The sequence below is a fragment of the Elephantulus edwardii genome, unplaced genomic scaffold, assembly GCF_000299155.1.
Source record: "Elephantulus edwardii isolate Elephantulus edwardi_28Jun2011 unplaced genomic scaffold, EleEdw1.0 scaffold00232, whole genome shotgun sequence".
NCBI classification, from domain to species: domain Eukaryota; kingdom Metazoa; phylum Chordata; class Mammalia; order Macroscelidea; family Macroscelididae; genus Elephantulus; species Elephantulus edwardii.
The window spans coordinates 4158115-4181326 of record NW_006399982.1 but is presented as its reverse complement, the minus strand read 5'-3'; the positions used below and the strand labels follow the sequence as shown (position 1 = coordinate 4181326).

The following is a 23212-nucleotide window of genomic DNA, read 5'->3' as shown; positions in this document are numbered from 1 at the left end:
TTGCCTTGCGCCAGTAGAGCTCGCCCCATTCCTCTTGCTGATTGGCTGAGAATCCCAATCCGTCGAGGAAGCGTAGCGTTGCAGCCAATTGGTTTGACGTTACTAGGCGTGTTGCACCCCAAAGGCGGGAGTAAAGCCACGAATAAATTTTCTGATTGGCTCTAATCCGCGGGTTGCTGGGGAGAGGCGCCGAGAGGCGGGCAGGAGTTCCCAGCGCAGACGGTGATTGGCTGAAATGAGAGCGGCTCTCCTTCCGATGATTCGGCTCTTCTCTGTTCAGTCTCAGCGGAGCGTCGGCAGCCGTCGTTTGGGTAGTCGCTTCTGCTGCCCCCCTCGCGTATTCGGATCCAGCGTCTTCCGCCGGCCCGTAGCCCCAGTGCCGCTGGGAGGAAGCGAGAGAGAAGTCGCCTGTGGCTTTGTCGGCGCTGCCTAAGCCCCCGCTTTGGAGAGCCGAGCTTCGGTCTAGTTGATAGCCCGCTACCCCTCGTAGCCGTTACTCGTGGGCCGCCACAGCCGCCGGCCGGGAGAGGCGCGCGCCATGGCCTCCGGAGCAGAGTGAGTGTGTGTGTATGTGTGTATTTGTGTGCGCGCGCGCGACCTGCCGCCTCCCCGCCCGCCCGCCGGGGGTGCGCGCACTGGGGAGACCCGCCGCGCTGGGTAGGCCAGGCCCGGCCCTGCGGTGAGCGTGTCTAGGGTGGAGACTGAGCAGAAGGGAGAGAGGGCCGGAGAGGAAGGGGCGACTGAGGGGCCGCGGGCCTGGCTGGGGCTGGCTGCGCACCCGCGCGCCCTCTAGGTGGGGTTTGCGTTGGGCCCGGGTCGGGGCCTGGGCCGGATCGTGCTGTGTCATGCAGGCCCCGACCGGCGCGATCGGCTTCCTCGGAACGGCGGTTCGGGCCTAGTGAGCGCTGCGTATCCACACTGCCGGCACAGAGTACGAAGCCTTGGCTCGTCCATCCGCGATCGGATCTGCCACCCACTAAAGATCTTTGGTCCCGGGAGAGAGCAAGGCCCCGCGTGCCGGAGGCCCCGGCTGGGCCTGGTGGGCGTGGACTTGGGGCCACGTGAAGGCCTCTGGAACCCTGTGACCGGGGCGGGGAAAGGCATGGCGAACTCGGGAAGCTGTCGCCGCTTTTAGGATCCCAGGCCACCTGGCCAGGGATTGGCATCCTCGAGACCCCTTTTACACTTAGGGAGAGGGCAGGTCCTGCCCTTCCTTTCTGGTCTTACTACTTGAGGCCTGTTTTTCATAGGAATAGCCTAAGACAGCTTTTCTAGATGTTACGATCCGGGATAAAGGACATTTTTCTTTCTCCTTATTTTGTGGGTCCTCCTAGATGCCCCCACCTTTGTGGTATGTGGGAGAGTGGTCGCTTCACTCGGCAAGCTCCCTACCCTGCTTGCCCTGGGTCTTTTTAGCCTCACCCTAAACACTGGCTACTTCAGCTCATTCAGTTTCACATCAGTTTTAGATACTGAAACTACTATGCAAATCAGCTTCTTGCCTAGAAGAGATGTGTCCCTGTTCCTGCTTGGGCTTTAAAATAGTACCTAAAGTAGTTTTCCAGATTATGCAGTCATTGTTTTGTTTTCGGTATTAAAAAAGAGAAGTCTAGAGAACAGCACCAAAGGTAGTTTTCTAACTTTTAAATAAGTATTTATGTAGCACATCTTGATGACACACTTGAATTCCTTTGAGCCCCCTGTGACCTTTAGGGTTTCTGGAAAGAGCCTGACCCAGGCGGAAGACCATGAATGTGTCCTACAGTCGTCAGAACTGCTCCTGGCCCATGGTCTGGCAGACTTCTGGTCTAGAAATTAGCTACTTTGGTAGGTAGGTGGGAGTCAAGAGCTTTCTGTTTTAAGGAAGAGGGCCAGGTTCATCTCCCTAGCCGGAGTCAGGCAGTTTTATGTCATCCTTTAGGCTTAAAAACTGGTGACTAGAGACATCTTTTTCTCTCGTCTTCTCCAACCTCAGTCTTGCAGATCAAGCTAAAAATGAATAGACAATGCTTGCAGAGTATAGCGGGAATTCTGGTAGTCTGTTGTTCCTCTGGTGGTTTGAATCCATCAGCTGCTTCACGGAGAAAGAGGGACAGTCTCCTCCATGTGATTTACCACTTAAGAAATCCAATGGAGAGACAGACATAAGTCAGTTTTAAATGCAGGCTTTGACTTTGTATGAGGAGTGAAGGGAATATCCCTTCAACTGTCACTTTGTCCATGTTTGACTCCAGGCTATCTGTCAGTCTTGGACAAGTCACCTGCTCTGTAATACTTGTGCCATGATTTGGTGAATGCAAGTTTGAACTGAAGAAACATCACCTTTGAAAATTAGTTTAGAGGCACACAACCTCATATGTGAGAGTCAGCAGAAATCTTGTAAGTTTGTTAGATGAATGCGATTTCTGTTTCTCCTTGGGTATGTCAGAAACAAATAATGTGAAAAAAATCCCGAAATTCCCCAGCTAATAAGATAACTTTACTATCTCTTAATGCAGTTTGCGAAAATATTTCCATTAGGAGTGCTATTTTGTCTTGTAAAATTATATTTTCCGTTTTTAGAACAGTGTGTGGGTACATGTTAATTATTATCAAATGAAATGATTGATGGAAAAGGTCCCCTTGCACTTCCCATCCCCCAGCCTTTCACTCTTGTCTACTTTTTCCCAAGGAAAGGGGTAGCTGGTTCTGATGGAGAAGTAATAAGGCATTGTACTGTTAACCTAAAGGTGGCTCTCTGGTGGTTCAAATCCAGCAGTGTTTACTTGGGAGAAAGATAGGCGGTCTTACCCTATGCAATTTACAGCTTCTGAAAACCTGCTTAAGACTAAGTTGTGCTGCTGACCCAAAAGGTACCGCTGGTGGTTCATCTCACCAGGGTCACCACTGGAGAAAGATGAGCAGTCTCTTCACTTGAAATTTACAGCCTCTGAAAATCCACTGGAGGGGTCAGCTATCAAATGAAATTGATGAAGGTCTCCTTGTCCTCTACTTTGTAGAGGTTATTGTTTGGTTAATGTTAATGCTTTTTTGGGCTTAACTAAGAGGAGGCTGTTCTTTAAAATGAGATCCCTCTGAGTCTAGGCAGTGAAGGCTAGAGATGTGCTTGGTGAGAAATTATTGATGTTCGGTGACTGATTTTAGTTTCTAGGAAATAGAGACTATTTACATTCAGAGTGAGAGGAATTTGTATTTGTCCCAGGTCTCAGCATTTCTTGTTTTTTACCCTTTATATCAACTCAGTGAAATTGTATGCCTTTGTATAGGTTATTGTAAAGTTTTTGTGCTTGAATTCACTTTGAAAATTTCAGATATTTTGGGGTCTTATTGGTTTTTACCTATATTATCTGCCTTTTTGTTTGTTTGTTTTAAGTCTTCTGCCTGGTTTTCTTGTGGTACTCTGGAATACTCTGACATTCAGTAGGTTTAGCCAGTGAGGATAGTGTTCGTGGAGCTGATTTACTCCTTGTTTGTCTTCACACTTCATGGGGAATTGAGTACCTTAAGTTCCAGAAGATGACTTACTTGCTCACTTCATTCTGCAGGAAGGTTAACAGAAAAGATCTTATGTTTAGCATATTTGAATCACTCAGCCGACTACTTTGTGGATACAGTTTTTAACCCTCTCAGGTGTTTTTGCAGATAGTCTGAATGTTATTAGTAATGGTGAGAGTGTTATTATGTGCCAGATATTGTGTTGGGCACTTAGTGTTCATTATCTCACTTAAGCCTATCCCTGTCAAGTGGCCACTTTTACATTATCCGTTTTTCAGAAGAGGCTATGAAAGTTTAGAGAGGCTAAATAACTTGCCCAAGATTATAGTCAGTCAGTCTACAATCAGTGCCCATGGGTGGATATTTTCAGTTGGCATATTGTAATTGGGTAAATCTGCAAAAGTCTTTTTAAAAGTGTTCAAGGGTAGAGATAACACTTTGAGGACACTCTTAAGTGTGCCTGACCCAAGTCATGGTATTTTAAGTTGCCTGATACACATTCAAAAATTAGACAATGAACAAGGAAGACCAAACATTTGATGCCTTTGTATTAAAATGTTGGCAAAGAATACTGACTCTACCAGAGACAGCCAGAAAACAAACAGATCTGTCTGGAAAGAATTCAGCTCGAATGCACATTAGAAGTGAGGATGGCAGTACTTTATCTCATGTACTTTGGAAATGTTATCAGGCAACACTACTACTCAACTCCTTAGAGAAAGACATGCTTTGTATGACAGAGAATAAGAAGATGACTTTCAGCAAAATAGACTGACACAGTAGCTGTTAACAGTGACCTTAATCATAATAGTGATTGTGAGCATCCTCACGATCCTCACAGGACAGCGCAAATTTGGGTTTTTTCTGATGTGCATAGATGATTATGACTTGGAACCAACTGGACAGCAACACAGCAACTAATAACAAAAGAGGAAATGGAGGGGAACAGATAATAGTGGCACATTGGAAATTTGATACAGCAAATCTCTTAGAGGCTCTACTTTTTTTTTAAATGAGTGTCAGGTGGGTAATGTGCCCATACCATAACAAGGTTTAAAAGGTGGCACACATCATACAGAAATGAACACCCAGTAAGTATGCTTATGAACCGGAAAAGGATCTTTTTTAAAAATTTTTATTTCCTTTCATTTACTTACAAAGTTCATATACTTTTTTTGGGGAGGGGTTAAATGACACTCATTATTTTTTATACATTTTAATTCACACTATTCTTCATTCACACTGTGTTTCATACAATCATTAAATTAATGATAAACTATGCCCATCATTGCCCTATCTTTTCAGGTCCCTGCTGTATCTTTGCCATTTCCTTTACCCCGTCTCCACCCACCAAATTGTGCAACTGTGTGGTTTTACCCCTGCCTAGTCACATCGCTGCTCCCACCTCTAACCCCCTTGGCCCTCATACATGTTTTGCTAGTTATCCTTCTGTTTTTATAATGGTCTTAGGCAGTATTTGTTCTTAATGAGACGGAGTTAGTGCATTCAGGATAATGCTTTCCAGTCTTTCCCAGGTTATGTAGTATTTTTCGGAATTATTGCTCTTGAGTGCTGCATAGTATTCAATTGTGTGAATGTACCCAGTTTCTCAATTAATTCAGTTGTATATTTGGGCTGTTTCCATGTTGTTGCAATGGTGAATAATGCTGCTATGACCATTGGTGTACAAATCTCCATTTGTTTCTCAGTTCTGATTTCCTTGGGATGTATCCCTGGTGGAGTAGCTAGGTCATATGGAGTTTCTATGTTCAACTGTTTGAGGAAACTCCAAATAGCCTTCCACAGTGGTTGTCCCATTTTAAAAAAATTTATTGGTTTGCATACAATAATTCATATATATTCTTTTTTGTACATGTACTTTGAGGCTTTTTAAAAAAACACCATTTTTTTTGTTTGCATATAATCATTCCTATATGTTGTGTTTTGTACATGTACTTAGTATTTTATACAGTTGTTTATATACATTATGGTTGTCCCATTTTACAGTCCCACCAACAGTGTATGACAGTTCTTGCTCTTGACCATTATTTTATATAGTCATTCTGAGGCTACATTCCGTTCTCTAATTTCTATTCAGCTCCACTTCTGTTAAGGTGTCCTTCTTAGGCTATATTTCATCTACTCTGGGTAGGATACGTGGGACCTTAACAGCTGGGAACCAGTGCTTACACTTAACAGGAGCTGCTAAAGTGGGAATCTTAGTATGTGTTAGATATTGCGCCTCATGACCTTTAGGGAGTTCCGGTGGCTTAATGGTAAGGAGTGGCACTGCCAGCCTAAAGGCATACGGTTTGAATGCACTACTTCTCCTCAGGAGGAAAGCAGCCTGCATTGCAATTAACTGATGAAAACCTACTGGAGAGTCAGCTATGACTTGGTTCTAATTCATGACATTGACTTTCTTTTCTTCATGTGTGCTCTGTAGTGTAGGAATGTCCCTATTATTATGTGTGGTTGAGTTGCAGCTGATCCATAGCAGGCCCTCAAGTGAGTTTTCATAGGCAGTAGTTAATCACATGGGAGGAGATTACCCATCCTTCTCCCATGGAACAGCTGGTGGATTCTCACCGTGTCCCTTTAGAATTATAGTATAGCTTCTTAACCACTACGCCACGAGAACTCCCTAATGTACGAGTAGTAGCTACTGCATATTAACTATGAAGTTTAGATACTGGTGGGGTTTTGGAGAGTAGGCCTGACTTTGTCTCCTCTTTCTAGCTCAAAAGGTGATGACTTATCAACAGCCATTCTTAAACAGAAGAACCGCCCTAATCGGTTAATTGTTGATGAAGCTATCAATGAGGACAACAGTGTTGTGTCCTTGTCCCAGGTAAGTTGGGTCCATATTTCAGTCTTGCCTCATTGCACTTAAGTAACCACAGATACTTGGGAGGGTGGAGGGACAGGGCAAGAGAAGACCCTTCATGAGATAGATTGCCTCTGATGAGGGTAATGTCAGAGACAGTAAGGTTGGCTCAGGATAGAGCAGAGGAGGGCTCAGAGCTTTTGTATATAGGTCGCTATGAATCACAGGTGACTTGATGGCACATGGCAACAACCGCAGATAAAGAGTGGGGTTTATTGGGTATCCCAACCTCCCGGGCTACTGATTGCTCTTTCTGCCTAGTGACCCAAAAGCCTTGACTCTTTCCACAGCCCAAGATGGATGAGCTGCAGTTGTTCCGAGGTGACACTGTGTTGCTGAAAGGAAAGAAGAGGCGGGAAGCTGTTTGCATTGTGCTTTCTGATGACACATGTTCTGATGAGAAGATTCGAATGAATAGAGTTGTTCGGAATAATCTTCGTGTACGCCTAGGGGATGTTATCAGGTGTGTGTGGGTTCTTGGCCCCTCAGGGACAGGGGACCAGAGACAGGCTGTATTATAAGATACCCCCACAAAAGCATTGGTTGCTGTCTTTGTAAAAAGCCTGTAGGGAAGATTTATGTTTCAGGGATGTCTTTAGCTTTCACTTCAGCCTTTGTAGGTCTTAAAAATCTACCTCTGTATGCCACTTGGGACAACATAACAACTGACTGTTGACACCATCACTTTTTTGACCAGTGATTTAACTTATGCCTGGTTGAGGTTATCATTTGAAGATCTGTGTCTACTATGTGCATAACCTCTAGAAGGTCCCACTGCTTGTGTCTGAATTAACAGCTAATGTTTGGGGTGGAGTTTAGGCCTTTTCAGTATCCAAGTAAATTCTGGAGAAAGGTATAGTTGGAGCCAGAACCTCCAGCCTGTGTAATTTTGGTTGTTCATAGGTAAATTTAGACCTAAGACTTCTCCATCTTGGAATCATCTCAAACCACTGCTGTCCTGTGACTTGACAAAATCCTTTCCAGCTTCTGATTCTTTTCCATGGATTCTACTTGTTGGGTTGCCGTTTTCCTAAGGATACTTGTCACTTTTTGTGGGTACTTGGATCACCTGCCTAAAGTGTCCCCACTTTGTCTTTGACCTTGAACCTTGCCAAATGAAATCTTCCCTTTGGTATTGAAGCACTAAGATTAGCCAGAAGGGAGCACCCTTGGCTGTGAGTTCCCAGTGTGTGGCTCATGTCTTTGGCTGCCCCCTCAGCCTCTGTGACTCCTTACTACCATTCCTTGCGTATGACCTATCCTATCTTAGTTCTGCTTGGCTGTGTTGCCCACACTCCCACAATACTTTCCTTTCTCTCTTCTCCTAAGCCATCCCTGCCTTTTCTCTTTCGCTTGCCGTCAGCTCTCTGTGCCAGGCCCTTTCGGACACCCAGTGCTTGGGGCTGCAGTGTGGTTGGTAATGTGGAGTCTGCTTGTCATCCTCAGCATCCAGCCATGCCCAGATGTGAAGTACGGCAAACGTATCCATGTGCTACCCATCGATGACACAGTGGAAGGCATCACAGGCAATCTCTTTGAGGTATACCTTAAGCCGTACTTCCTGGAAGCTTATCGACCCATCCGAAAAGGTGAGGAAGCATTTTTGGAACTAGTCTAAGGTGTTGGTTGTAGGATTGGAACACTCTCATTCCCGTGTGTATGCACATGCATCCTTGACCATGCTCATGTGTATGTAGTATTTGTCATCTGTCTTATTCTCACTTATATAGACTTCTGTACATGAGGAAAGTAAGCTGCAAAGTGTTCCCTGAAGGAGGATGTAGTTCATTTTGCCTGTATCGTAGCGTAGAGTTTATATAACAGCATACAGCTCTACCATTGGTCTAGTGAAAGCCTGGATTACATGTGCTCAGGAATTCTTAACCTTAGTGGCTTCTGGTACATTCAGGGTTCGTTTACTCTTAGTGACAAAAAGAACTCTTTGCAGGTTAATTAGTCTCTTAACTAGAGAGGGGAGAAGGGCTGGAGATAAGAGTAGTGTCTTTTAAGCTTGGCTCTCTAGATCCAAGGTTCTGATAAGAAGTTCTTACTTGATCTTCTATTTTTTTTTATGCCTGTTTTGTTGGTGGTTTTTTTTGTTTTGTTTTGTTTAATTTTAATGGAAGTTTACAGAGACTTCTATTTGATACCTCTTAACTATACTACTTGCTTTCCTAGGAGACATTTTTCTTGTTCGGGGTGGAATGCGTGCTGTGGAGTTCAAAGTGGTAGAAACGGATCCCAGCCCTTACTGCATTGTTGCTCCAGACACAGTGATCCACTGTGAAGGGGAACCTATCAAACGAGAGGTGAGTGATCTTTCTGATGCAAATTCTCTCCCTTACTACTCTATTGAGTAGTCAGGTTGTAGCTATCAAGATGAGGTGGATGCTCTTTGGATCTAAGTTTTTCCAGAGATGGGTGAGCTTCTTAAGTATTTGTTTCTGAGTTTATATGTTTCTTAGAAGTATCCAATACCAAACATTAAAAAGTCTGGTTTGAATGATGGGAATAGTTTTGAACAAATGTTGTTGATGGCAACTAATATTTCAAGCTTTAGGTCTAGGATCACTTCCTATATTTGAGAGAGAGGAAATACTTGCTTAGAATTTCAGATATATTTTTGGAGGCGGGATCCCCTTAGTGGTTATCTTCCACACCAGATAGTGTGGGAAATTTGGAGAAAATGTAACTTTTGCTGCTGTCATATTCAAGCCTTCTCCTTTTCTTTGTTCCCCTGGTACATTTAGGATGAGGAAGAATCTTTGAATGAAGTAGGTTATGATGACATTGGTGGCTGCAGGAAGCAGCTAGCTCAGATAAAAGAAATGGTGGAGCTTCCTCTCAGACATCCTGCCCTCTTTAAAGCAATTGGTGTGAAGGTGAGTACCTGAGCTCAAGTATAGGCAGATGATTGATGTCTAATCTTGGTCTGTTTTCATTCATGTTTGTCATTAATTACCTTGGATTGTGGTTGTGTATTGTCGAGTCAGAGCTGACTCTGATGTTTTTCAAAGACTCTAAATCACATGAGAAATTGACCATCTTTCTCTTGTGGAACAGCTGGTGGAGTCAAACTATGCCTTTGGGTTGGTGTTGCAATTCCTTACTTCTAGACTGTCAGAGCTCTCTTACTTTGAAATGTTAAGTGTTTTGAGTTGACTGTGACTATAGGTGAAATAATACAGTGAAACCTGTGAGAAGTCGAACTCTACAAGACAGCTGTGTTTTTCCAGGCACCACAAGCTTTCTGCCTTTTTTTTTTAAATAATTTTAATGAACATTTACAGAGAACTTGGATTTCCATTCATTCATTGCTGCACTTCTCTACCCACCCAGCCCTCTCCCCCCGCCCCCCAGTTCACTCCTTTCTTTCAGAAGTAAAAGACTCCCTCCCTGGTACACAATCCCCCCATACACACCCCCCCACCCCAAGTACATTCCACTTTGCAACCTTAATTGTGGACTCTTGTGATAACCATAATACCCTATCATACATCACTTTTTTTTTTCCATACATCACTTTTAAATTATTCAGTCCCTCATCTGTTTCAGTGCAGTATATACAGTTTATCCAGTTTTTCTCAGTCTTACCCTCACCCTGATATCAGTCCCATTTTACAGCAGTGGCACCATGCAATATTTGTCCTTTTGCGACTGAGATATTTCACTCAGCATAATGTCCTCCAGGCTCACCCATTTGGAATAATAATGCATGACTTCCTTGTTTTTCAATGCAGCATAGTATTCTATTGTGAGAATATACCACAGCTTCTCTATCCATTCGTTTGTTGATGGGCACCTGGGTTGTTTCCAATTCCTTGCTATTGTGAACAGATCTGCGATAAACATGGGTGTGCATATATCTGCTTGGATGTCAGTTATGGTTTCTTTGGGATATAGTCCCAGTAGTGGAATTCCTGGGTCAAATGGTATCTCTATTTGCAACTTTTTGAGAAAGCGCCATACCGCCTTCCACAGTGCTTGCACCAAAGCTTTCTGCCTTGAGAGGGTGCAGTATTTAAGTTTTCCTTCCGACAAGTTTCTGGTTTTCTCAGATTTTGTTATGTATTCTTTTGAGTTTACAGAAACTTTTAAATTCTTCAGAGCTACTGATAATCTAGGTCAGACTGTCACGTAAATTCTGTCTTATGTCATCTTTTTTTTTTGTTGGGTGATTTTTTTAAAGGTATAAAAGCTGTTCTGTACCTATGAAAAAATCCTGCTGTAGTTTGTAGTCTAGAACAATGCCATGTAGTGGAGGCACTGTGTGCATGTTCTTTTTGTTGGTGAGGCCATAGAAAACATGGCTTCAGAGAGAAAAATGTGTATAATTATCTAAAGGAAGCATCCCAGTATGATGATAAACCCTTGATTCTAACACTAACTGCTTTAGAATAAATATGAGTTGGAAGAACCCTGGGGGCCCCCTGGTTAAGTTCTCAACTGCCAACTCAAATCCACTAGTGACTCCATGGAAGGATGATAATGAGAGAATTTAATCATTGGTGGGAATGGGCCTTTTTAGCTTTTCCCCTAGTCTCAGGACCTTTAGATTTCCTCAAACTAGAGTTTCTTTATTTTCTTATAAAAGTTGCAGTCTTTAATGTTGACAGTGGAGCAGTATTTTTTTGTAGCTGGAAGTAAACTGTCTTCCTTGCGTTTACTCTTGAGTTGTTATTAGCCTATTTCAACCTTACAAACAGATCAAGTGTTCATTCTTATTGATGTCAGAGTTGAACCCTGGTTCTTAACCTCTAGAACACCAGTCAAGCCACTTTAGGGTGAGTAGGGTTGGAAGGGCTCTGGCGGCCCGTGGTTACATGCTCAACTAACTTAAACTTGCCAGGGCTCTGTGATAGAAAAGATGTGGTGATCTGTCTCCATAAAGATAGCCTGATGATAACAGTAAGAGGAAGTGAGCACAGTATGACCAAAGCAAAGGAAAACACTGGGATTTGCATGAGAACAAAAAACAACAAAAGTAATACTGTTACTACCATTTTTAATGATAAATGATGACCTGTTAGTAAAATACTTAGGTGAACATATAAACTGCACAGATGTGGGGAAGTGACTAGGAGTATGGCTGAGAATGTGTATTTTTATGCTGCAAATGCATTTTCAGTTAAAGGTAAAGGGTCGGAATTCTGAAAACATCTTAGCCATAACCAAAACCTTGAAAGAATGAAGCACTGGAGTTGGGGAAGCTTAGGACCAAAGTCTCGGGATATCTCATTCACTTGGCATAACCTAGTCCACAAAGACAGTGTGTACTTCCTACTGAGATGCAACTAAGGTCTCAAAAATTAGTGAGCAGCCATGTAAGATGTGACTGGTTTCCCATCTGGAAAAAAAGAGTGATGAAAAATCAAGGAAATGGGTGATCCAAAAGACAGATGGGCCATGCAAACCATAGCTTTCCCTGCCTGGAAACTGGAAGAACTAGAAAATGCTAAGCTATCACTACTGCTTTGATCAGGATTACAGTAGAAAGTAGAGCAGAAGAGAAAAAAAATCATTAAAAGGAGATCAGACACAGTGATCTGTTAAGAGATTGATGGAACTCCTCCAAGAGACTCTGTGTCCCTCACAGTACCCTTCAAACCTAGAACCAAACCCACACCCCAGCCAACTTTCATCCATGCAATTAGATGGGTCTGTAAAATGAACAGTAACCCCAGAGAGAACAACAGTCCTCAGAACTATCAGTCTATTTAGATTAAAAGGACATCATTTACCAAAAAAAATCTCAGCACGCATGAGAGGACGAATAGAAATAGAAAATGTGGGGAGGGAGGGAGGGGAGCATATTTTGTTTGTAACTAGTCACAAAAACAAAAGAAACTGAATATAAATTGTCAATTGGAAAACTAATTTGTCCTGCAACTCATGGTCAAGCCACAGTAAAAATAGGAATTATTTTAAAATAGCCAATTTATTAGCAGAAGTTTTTAAAAAAATTGCAGCCTGCAAAGCCTGCAATCGGTCTGTGTTCTCCTTTGTCCTATGGGGTTACTGGGATCACAGTAGACTCAACAACAGGCTTGGAGGAAGACAGCCTTCTAAACCTAATTATATTCTCTCTACTGGTCTTTAGCCTCCTCGGGGAATCTTGCTCTATGGACCTCCTGGGACAGGGAAGACCCTAATTGCTCGAGCTGTGGCAAATGAGACTGGAGCCTTTTTCTTTTTGATCAATGGTAAGAAACTTGTTCATGTTTTGTCTGGCTGTACCTAGCTCTGAGCTGGGCTCATGAGCTGGAGAGCTCATGGACACACATGTTTGCATGTATCCTCTCATGTGCACTTCAGTATCTTCTGTTGAGGAACATCACAAACAAGCAGCAAAAGGAGGGTATTTTCCACTGATGTTCCCATCCTGCCCACTTAAGATGGTGGTAGGCTGAAGTTATTTAGTGGGGAGCAAGTTAGGATAATGGGGGCATTGATGTTTCAGTGGCAGAATTCTTAACTTTCCATTTGAGAAAACTGGGTTAGTTCCTGGCCAGTGCACCACATGAACAACAATCCTGTCAGTATAGTCTTTTTTGTTGCTGCCATACTAAGTGGATTTTGATGGAACTTCCAGATTGGCATAGACTAGGAAGAAAGACCTGGCATTCCACACAAGGTCAAAGGGCAGTATTTCCCTGAGGATTAAACTTAAAAGGCAGAAAGACATATAAAAGCAGCACAAATGGAATCAAGAAACATGGGCAAGAAGTGACAAGAGCACTAACACAATGTGCATTGTATCTATATCTGGAAGCATAAAGTGTATGAATTATTAAATGGAAAACCAATTTTCTTTGTAAACCTTGATTCAACTTACACTAAAAAGTTAGTTTGTTACTTTTTGAGTTTTTTTAAAAAAATATTTATGGGTCATAGAGATCTGATTCGTAAGTAATCACAGGAAAAGGACAAGATTGGGCAGCATTTAGTTTTGGTTCCATTGTACAGTTAACTTAGAGTTGAAATCAAAAGGCTTATACTTATTTTTGGGAGGATTTGAGGATATTGGCCTAAATCAACTGGTTCTATGGGAATGATAATTAATTGGTAGAGATCCAGTTGGTCTCTTTTTCTAACCATAGCCATGTGATTAGATAGGTGTATAAAATGAATAACCTTCTAATCTGCATACTTCCATTTATGTTGTGAGAAAAGTAAACTGAGTCTCTTGTACACTGTCCAATCTGGCCTCCTAGAATAGTGGCAGAGAGAGGATAGTCAGAGGTAATGATTGTGCCTTCTCTCTCTGTTGATTGGGCAAATAGGGTATCTAATTGTCATTTTGGTTTTCCCTCCATTTTATATTCTTTTAGGTCCTGAGATCATGAGCAAATTGGCTGGTGAGTCTGAGAGCAATCTTCGTAAAGCCTTTGAGGAGGCTGAGAAAAATGCTCCTGCTATTATCTTCATTGATGAGCTAGATGCCATTGCTCCCAAAAGAGAAAAAGTAGGAATTTCTTCCCCAAGGGGGAGGGTTGGGATTGAAAGGTCCTGGCTTCACTTCTAACCCGATACACTGTCCTGTAGACACATGGAGAGGTGGAGCGACGTATTGTATCACAGTTGTTGACTCTCATGGATGGTCTAAAGCAAAGAGCTCATGTGATAGTCATGGCAGCAACTAACAGACCCAACAGCATTGACCCAGCCCTACGACGATTCGGTAAGGGTCCACATTTTGACCTCTCTCTTGATCAACCCATGTCCTCATATCCAAGTGTTTCTTGGAGTTTGTTGCAGTCACAAAGCCAAGGTCTTTTTCTTTATCCTAATGCCTAGTTTAAGGACCCCTGGTGGTGTGGTAATTAATCATTTGCTAATCAAAAGATTAATAGTTCTAACTTACCAGTGACTTTTTAGGATAAAGATGAAGCAGTGTCATTCAGTAAACATTCAGTGCCTCAAAAATTCAAGTACTGTTTTATTCTGTAAGGGTTCTGTGAATTGTAATCAGCTCAGTGGCAGTAGTTTTTGTTTGGGGTTAATGCCTGTCTAATGTAATTAGTTGGTCTGAGGTTGAGAAGTTTCCCTAAGATGTGGGACTTAAGTGCTAAAACCAGGACCATTCTTGGGAAAGAGGGAGGGTTGGCCACCGTAGACTTGTCCCATATTCCCCTTGGACTTGAAATGTCCAAACACTGTGCTAATGTGTTCCTGCCTTGTCACACAGGTCGTTTTGATAGGGAGGTAGATATTGGAATACCTGATGCTACAGGACGCTTGGAAATTCTCCAAATCCACACCAAGAATATGAAGCTGGCAGATGATGTGGACCTGGAACAGGTAGAGTAGTCACGAAAAGTGGCCGAGCAAAATCTCCTAGGTAGTTGCAGGGATCTGACTAAAAGAAGGTATGAGGAGACTCATTTTGATTTCTGGAGAGGAAAAGGATGTGATCCTTGATTGACTCCAGGGGCAGTTGGCATATGTTTTCGTTTGACATTTCATTAAATAAACCATAATTGTTGGGGCAGATAGGCCTCACCTCCAGGTTTAGGTACTGGAGTCCAAAGAAGAGCCGGGATTCTAGTGTCTCTGAGCCTCCTAAATCAGGTAGGACTTAAGATGGTGAATTGATCATCTTTCTACAGGTAGCCAATGAGACTCATGGACATGTGGGTGCTGACTTGGCAGCCCTGTGCTCTGAAGCTGCTCTGCAAGCCATTCGAAAGAAAATGGACCTCATTGACCTAGAGGATGAAACCATTGATGCTGAGGTCATGAACTCTCTGGCAGTTACAATGGATGACTTCAGGGTAAGACTTCACCCTCAGCCTTAGGGACACAGAAACAGGCCCCCCTTGGCTAGGCTCATCTCTGATTTTTGTCTTATTTCAGTGGGCCCTGAGTCAGAGCAATCCATCAGCACTTCGGGAAACCGTGGTGGAAGTACCCCAGGTGACCTGGGAAGACATCGGGGGCCTAGAAGATGTCAAGCGCGAACTCCAGGAGCTGGTCCAGGTAAAGTAACTTGATCCAGGCTGAGTGAACACGTCAGTGTTGTTTGAATTGCGTGGTCTTTTCAGTGTTCACACTCAGTTGTGAAGCGTTTTAAGAATATGGTTTCAAGGAATTTGCTGTCTTAAGGTTTGAGGCACTGAGGCACCTGTTCTTAGTACACCTAGATTCTTGCATTGTGGGGTGGTAGTTTCTTAAAACTATAGGATTGTCCTGAATCCTCTTATTTTCCCTTCCTTAGTATCCTGTGGAGCACCCAGACAAATTCCTCAAGTTTGGCATGACACCCTCAAAGGGAGTATTATTCTATGGACCTCCTGGATGTGGAAAAACCTTGCTGGCCAAAGCCATTGCTAATGAGTGCCAGGCCAATTTCATCTCCATTAAGGGTCCTGAGCTGCTTACCATGTGGTTTGGGGAGTCTGAGGCCAATGTCAGGGAAATCTTTGATAAGGTGAGCTATAAAGATCTGGGTTATTCATTTGCTTGGGGGCAACATAGGGGTAGAGGCTTTTGCTGTGGGAAATATCAAAACCTTCTCATATTGACCAAGGAGTGAGAGACACTTCACTTTTCACTTCTGAGAGAGAGCAGAGACGATTGTGCTAAGATTTGAGTCCTTCTCTTTCCATTAGGCTCGCCAAGCTGCACCCTGTGTACTGTTCTTTGATGAACTGGATTCAATTGCCAAGGCCCGTGGTGGTAACATTGGAGATGGTGGTGGAGCTGCTGACCGAGTCATTAACCAAATCCTAACAGAAATGGATGGCATGTCAACAAAAAAGAATGTGTTCATTATTGGCGCTACCAACCGGCCTGACATCATTGATCCTGCCATTCTTCGACCTGGCCGCCTTGATCAACTCATTTACATCCCACTTCCTGATGAGAAGTCCCGTGTTGCCATCCTCAAGGCCAATTTGCGCAAGTCCCCAGTTGCCAAGGCAGGTGCAAGGTGATGGGATGGGCCATGTGGGCTCCTATGAGTCCTTCAGGCCAAGTGTTCTTTGGTTCTTGGTGAAAATTTCATTGGGAATTTCTTGAAATAGGCTGATCTAAATATGGGGTGTGTGAAAATTGAAGGGAAGGAGGTAAGAAATAAAAGAATAGATTCAGGGATAAAACAAAGTGATAGAAGATAGGATAAATGAATTGAGAGTAATTGATTTGACTGAAGGTAAGTTCGTTTCTTATTCTAAGGGCGATTAAATACTGAGGCTGTTTTGTTACTTCTCTTAGGATGTTGATTTGGAATTCCTGGCTAAGATGACCAATGGCTTCTCTGGAGCTGACCTGACAGAGATTTGCCAACGTGCTTGCAAGCTGGCCATCCGTGAATCCATTGAGAGTGAGATAAGGCGGGAGCGTGAAAGGCAGATCAACCCATCAGCCATGGTGAGCTTATCCTTTCCCCAGTTACATGGCAAATGTTGCAACCAAGGTCACACAGTCTCTATTTTGTCCTCGTGTAGGTTTTGAAAAAGATCACTTGGTACAGATGTTTAGCAGGGCACCAGACAAAAAGTCTCTCGGTTAAAGAAACTCTTTAGTTTGAATTATATGATTCAAAAAGCAACTCAGAACAACCCTCTATTGAGTTTCCTAGGCTTGTAAATTGGATGAGCTTACCTGTCTTTCACCCTCAGAGCTGCTAGTGGATTTAAACCACCTGAGGTCTGTATAGCCACCAGACCTTCCTGAATTGCAAAGACCAAGAAAAGTTTGATACTCAGTTTCAATTGAGCTCAAATTCTCAATACTTTGAGAGGATTCAGAGTATGAATGTAAGAGGTAGGCTTTGAGCTGAGCCATGAATGGAGTGTAAGGGCAAATAACTTGCTTCAGAAAAGCAAAATTTTGGGAATTAAGAAGACCTGGCAAGGTTCAATATGGCGTGTGTTACCAGGTTGTTCTCAGCTACTACCGTCAACAGTTTGAACTCACCTGGGGATTTGCTTCTGTGATTTGTTTTTGTGATCACAGCCACAGAAACCTGTTCTAATTCTTTCACAATTAACCATTCTGATTCTGCTAATTCTAATTCACACAAGTTGATGACAAGAACTTAGGTTCTAGAAATGTGGCCACTAGGTAAGTTGAAATCTAGATGTGATAGACACCGAGAACCATTAACTTTTTCAAAGCTTTGGTGGCCTAGTTGGTTGGGAGTAGTGCTGACATCTCAAAAGTCATGTGGTTTGAATCCCCTAGCTGCTCCGCTGGAGACAGATGGATAATCTTACTTGAGACTATTGGAGGGTCAGCTATGCAAACAAGTGGGTGACACATAACAGCAACAAAATATTTAAGGAGCTCCACCGTGCCATGTACTGCACTGCTGACCAAAAGGTCATTTGTTAAAATCCATCAGCTTTGATGGAGAAGGATGCTGGGAACACATGGATTTAATGGCAATGTTTGGTTTGGAGGTATAATTTACATCCTATAAAATGGGCCCTTCAGGGTTTACATGCTATTGGATATTTTTACAGATGTGTATCAGTGGTGTCACTACTGCCGTGTGGTATGCAGAATTTCTGACGTCTCTTTAAAATTCACTTAAACCTCTTTACAGTCAGCTGCTATTCTCCACCCTTACCTCCCTAGCAACCAGTTATCTGTTTTTCTCCCACAGTTTTGTCTTGACCAGATGATTTGACAGGTTTTTAAACAGTGCACACTCAGCATTGGGAAGAATAGCTTAGCAGCTTGGTTTAGATTGGAGAAGCCGGGGAAAGAGCCTAGTCTGAACCTTAAATCACCCTGATCTGTGAACCCCACAGGAGGTGGAAGAGGATGATCCAGTGCCTGAGATCCGCCGAGATCACTTTGAGGAAGCCATGCGTTTCGCCCGTCGTTCTGTCAGTGACAATGATATCCGAAAGTATGAGATGTTTGCCCAGACCCTTCAGCAGAGTCGTGGCTTTGGCAGCTTCAGGTAACTGGGATAGGGACAACAACAATAGCTGAAGTTGTTTTGGGGAGTCTGTAGGAACAAAAAGAAGAGGGTGTGCTAAAGAGGCTAGAGAACGGGCATGACAGTTCGCCTAGGCCCATTCCTAAGCCACTGTTCTGTCTTTGCTTTTGTGCACAGATTCCCTTCAGGAAACCAGGGCGGAGCTGGCCCCAGTCAGGGCAGTGGAGGTGGCACAGGCGGCAGTGTATACACAGAAGACAATGATGATGACCTTTATGGCTAAGTGCTGGTGGCCAGCAAGCTGGCCAACTGAACCTTGTTCCCTGGGGTGGGGGCACTCGCCCAGGAGGGACCAGGGGTGCGCCCACGGCCTGTTCCATTCCTCAGTCTGAACAGTTCAGCTACAGTCAGACTCTGGATGGGGATTTTTGTTGCAAAAAATACAAAAGTGAAAAAATAAAAGCAATTTTCATTTGGGAGGCGGAGAGTGAATTACCAACAAGGAATTGGGCCTTGGGCCTATGCAATTTCTGTTGTAGTTTGGGCCAGTGCAGGGGACCTGTGTGGTGTGTGAACTAGGCACCGCCACCCCACAATAAAGCATCTGCACTCACTCAATGCCCAAACCCTCCTTGTTCCCCCCTACCCAACCAGGGCAGGAGGGTGAGGGGCCACAGTTGCTGGGTGTTTATAATAGAGAGTAGGTTGATTTTATTTTACATGCTTATTGAGTTAATGTTGGAAAACTAATCACAAACAGTTTCTAAACCAAAAAATGACTTGTTGTAAAAGGACAATAAATGTTGGGTCAAAATGGAACCTGAGTCCTGGCCCCTGTGCCTACTTCTTCTCCTGGGAATGGCCTTGAGCCTCATTGCCAAGGAGCTCTTCCAAATGTGAATTCCTGGAAATGGGATTATACCCTTTACCTTCCCGCATCCTCACCTTCTGTATCTACAATATAACTAACTGGATAAGAAGCCGCAACAAGCCTGATGGAGCTCCAAATGCTGAGAATGAGATATCTCTACATCAATTTTTGATATGGATGGTAAGCCTAGGCCTGCAAAGAGGGCTCCCTTTATCCTGACAAGGAGTGAATTATTTAATAAAACAAAAACGTGCCCCCCCCCATGTAATAGCCTTAAATGTTTTCTTCCAAATCAAAATCCTCACTTGTCAGATTTTCAGGTGAGCAATTGCATGGTTTTGTTCAAACACAGGTAGAATATACTTTTCATTCAGAGATAACAAAGTAATCATGCAGTGCTTCTCAAAAGAGGAGTATGGTATAGGGAAAGGACCCCACTAACTCAAATTATTTGTATGGTTCATACTTGAGCTTAACCCAAGCAAGAACAGGTTTTCTGATAGTTTATCAAGTTGAAAGGTTTTTTCTCTGCTTATATGATTTTGTTCTGTGATCTTGGGATAAGCTTTCTGTTAACACAGTCTGGCAACTGGCCCAGGAAAATCTGAGGTTAAGCTTGTCAGTCAGTTGGACAGTCCACTCAGGAGCTGTCATCTATCTAGGAAGGGTGATCAAAATCCTCTTAGTTGCCTAGAGGTTTGACATTTTCCTTCAGGGAATTTTTTAGCTGGTATCCATTTTAATAAATGTAATTCCTTGGAACAATACCTGGCTGGTTTTGGAATTTTGGCTTTCTGTCTTTACATGTTCCTTTTTTAACCTGTGGAAACTGGAAATTTTTTTTTAAGTTTAAAAGCAAAAATATATTTATTAAGAAAGATAAATCGTGGAGGATTAGCCTTCCTCTCTAGAAAGGAAGTGATGGAGGAGGCCACTGAGGTAAGTTCATACTTTTGGCTTCCTCATCTTTAGCTGTGGTGTTGGCAAAGAGTACTGAATATACCTTGGACTGCCAGAAGAACAAACAGGTAAGTTTTGGAGAAAGTATAACCAGAATGTTCCTTGGAGGCAAAGATGATAAAACTTAGTCTTATGTACTTGGGCATGTTACTAGGAGAGGCTAGTCATAGGAGAGGGACATCATGTTTGGAATGGTGGAGGATCAGTAAAAGAAGATCCTCAATAGCTTGACATGGTGACTGCAGCAATGGGCTCAAATGTGTCAGATTGTGAGGATGGAAACAGGTTCAGATCTGTTCATAGGGTTGTTATGGGTTGTACTTGACTAGACAGCACTTAACCTCTGAGTGAGTCGTCTTCTCCTCCACTGTTGTCTGACATCATTCATGCACCTAAAGCACCAATTCTATCCATATCAGTATCTGCTTCTTGGTTCTCATTTTTAACCAGCCATGCCTCCCCTAGCTCATTGATCCAACTTTAGCATCTCTCCAGAGAAATTGAACTCCTGAAATCTTTGTGTTTTGGGCAATGGTTCTTTCACTGGTTTGTGCTGAATTTGGGCTCAGTCTACAGGGCCATGAAATCTCTCAATGTCCCTACTTCCGTTGGTCCCTAAATGTTCTGACTAATGTGTCAAGTGAGTTAAGAGCCATAGGGTTAGGAGGTAGGGTTGAATAATATGGTAACTTTTTAGAACCATCTGCTTAACCCTCAATGCTTGGGGCCTGGAAAACAAACTTTATCAGTAGATTTAATAGTAGGCAGATTGCAGTGGTGGACAACCATGAGGCCCACCCAGGATTTGTGACCAAGAACCCCAGGAATTGGATAGCTGCTGAGAAATTTGAGAGATTGAGACAGTTAAAAACTATTAAAATGTAGGCAACGGTGTAGTAAAGAGCTGTTCTCATCTGGCTTCTGAAAACCTCCTAAAGGGCACTGAATGCACATGTAAGACACGTTCACTTGGGAATAACAATTTTGTTAACCTCTCCATCAAGCGTAGGGATAACATAGAATGGGAATGTATAGAAGAAAACAAATTTAATTTCCCACCAAAATATATAGAGATACCAGTTGATAATTTGATAAAAAATGTTGGGATAATTCCTTTGTTTACACAAAATCTGCCTATAGGTAAAGAAGGCAAACAGTTGGAGGTCTCTTATTTGTAGGAAAAGCTGACTTAAAGAAAATGACAAGCCTGATAGGCCTGTGGTTGGTATTAATGTGCTGTCAAGTTGCCTGCGACTCATAGCGATCTTAGGTGCAACAGCTCTGAACCCTGCCCTTTCCTGAGTCAATCTCATCGGCTCTGACAGACCTAATCCCATTTTTCCAGTCAGTCTGGCTCATTTGGGGTCCTCCTTCCCTACTTTGCCTCCATCCTTTCAAGAATGATGTTCATATCCAGGTACTAGTCCCTCCTGCCCATGTGCCCAAAGTATGTGAGATGGCGCTTCAAAATCCTTGCCTCCAAGGAGAATCTTGGTTTCATCCTGTCTAGTACAGACCTGTTTATTCTCTTGGCAGTTCATGGTATGTTCAACACTCTTCTCCAGTACCAAAATTCATAGTACAACATCAGTTCTTCTGTCATCCTTAGTCATTGTCATACTTAATTGCCATACCACCCTGAACATGCCGGATCTCATATTAGTCATTATCCAGTGTTCCTGATGCATAGCAAGTAATTGTGATGACTGTGGCCTGGATCAGGCAGACCTTAGTCTCCAGACTGATACCATTAGTCTTAACTACTCTAGAGAATCCTGACAGCAGACTTTCCCAATGCAATTAGTCTTGATTTTCTGACTGCTGGTGCCAAGAGTTGATTGTGGAACCAAGCAAGCTGAAGTTGTTAATCTGAATCTCTTCTTCATTTATCATAAAGCTGCCATTTGGCCCAGTGGTGAGTGTTTTCTTGATGTTGAGTTTTAATGCATATTGAAGACTACAGTCCTTGACCCTCCTGCAGCATACACCTAAGGTCCTCATCAGTTTCATCAAGGAAGGTTGTGTCATCTACATAATGCAGGTTGTTGAGTCTCTTCCAATCCTGATGCCACATTCCTTCTCAAAGTCTAGGCCCCCGAATGATCTGTTGGGCATATAGATTGTAAAGGAGTAAAGCTAGGATGCATCCTTGATGCACATCTTTCCTAATCCCGAACCATGCAGTGCTTCCCTGTTCTGTTCTGGCTACTGCTTCCTGGTTCAAATACAGGTTTTGCATAAAAACAATTAGTGTTCTAAGAGTCTCAATCTTCTCAAGGTTAACCACAGTTTGTTGTGATGATCTACACAGTCAAATGCCTTTGCATAGTCAAACACAGACATTCATTTGTACTCTGCTTTCAGCCAAGATCCAACCAAAATTGAATAGGCTCTCCCTAGTACCAGGGCCTCCCCTAAACCCAGCTTGCACATACGGCAGTTCTCTGCTGATGCACTGTTTCAGTCGTTTTTGGATAATCTTTAGCAGGATCTTGCTTGCATGTGGTATTAATAATAGTGTTTGATTATTTTAATTTTTCAGTACTTGATCTACATAAGCAAGGTAACTGAACACAGTACTAATTGTTTAGGGGCTTCAAGTTCCTTAATGTAATAAAATGATTGACAGTGTTTTGTTTGCCTAATATCTTGAAGGATATTTTTATGTAAAACAAAGTTGAATATCTCTGCTTAAATATAGGTGCAAAACTCACAGCTAGCCTTCCGTTGGTATTCTAAGGTTTTAAATCACCACAGGAGGAGATTGTTCAATTTTCTCTCATGGAGTCAATACTGGTGGATTTAAACTGCCAGAGAGACTTACTTGGTCTTTGTGCAGTGTGATTCCCCACTTAAATATGTAGATCCTCAGAGCTACTGAAATATATGGATCATAAAGTTGCTCCGAGTATCTAATGGGCACACTACTCATGAAGAACAGAAGTATGCCAGTCAGTCACTAATTGATTTGAACTCTGGCAGATGTTAAATGGTGTTATTTTAGGATCAATTTGCTGTGACTTAAAAAGGCTTGAGAATAAAGAACCTTAATTTTTCATAAAGCTATGCAGAGAACAATGGACTTAAAATTTTAAGGAGTGGGGTT

The 23212-nt window shown here is 42.8% G+C and overlaps 1 protein-coding gene across 1 annotated transcript; it reads left to right on the top strand.

Moving 5' to 3' along the window:
- The first annotated feature begins 280 nt into the window (after positions 1-280).
- On the top strand, positions 281-19094 carry VCP (valosin containing protein). Its single transcript, XM_006898530.1, has 17 exons — positions 281-555; positions 6235-6346; positions 6673-6845; positions 7829-7971; positions 8561-8691; positions 9133-9264; positions 12483-12585; positions 13714-13847; positions 13928-14063; positions 14571-14683; positions 14992-15156; positions 15239-15361; positions 15600-15812; positions 15994-16302; positions 16598-16753; positions 18142-18296; positions 18453-19094. Exons 1-17 carry the CDS (start codon positions 539-541, stop codon positions 18556-18558), a joined length of 2421 nt encoding a protein of 806 aa, XP_006898592.1. The 5' UTR covers positions 281-538; the 3' UTR covers positions 18559-19094.
- Positions 19095-23212: the final 4118 nt, after the last annotated feature.

What these genes read in the sequence shown, in the direction of transcription:
- VCP (XM_006898530.1), top strand. An exon ending in TTAAAGCAATTGGTGTGAAG is followed by an intron (nt 9,265 to 12,482) that starts GTGAGTACCTGA and finishes ACTGGTCTTTAG; the next exon opens with CCTCCTCGGGGAATCTTGCT. An exon ending in TTGCTCCCAAAAGAGAAAAA is followed by an intron (nt 13,848 to 13,927) that starts GTAGGAATTTCT and finishes ACTGTCCTGTAG; the next exon opens with ACACATGGAGAGGTGGAGCG.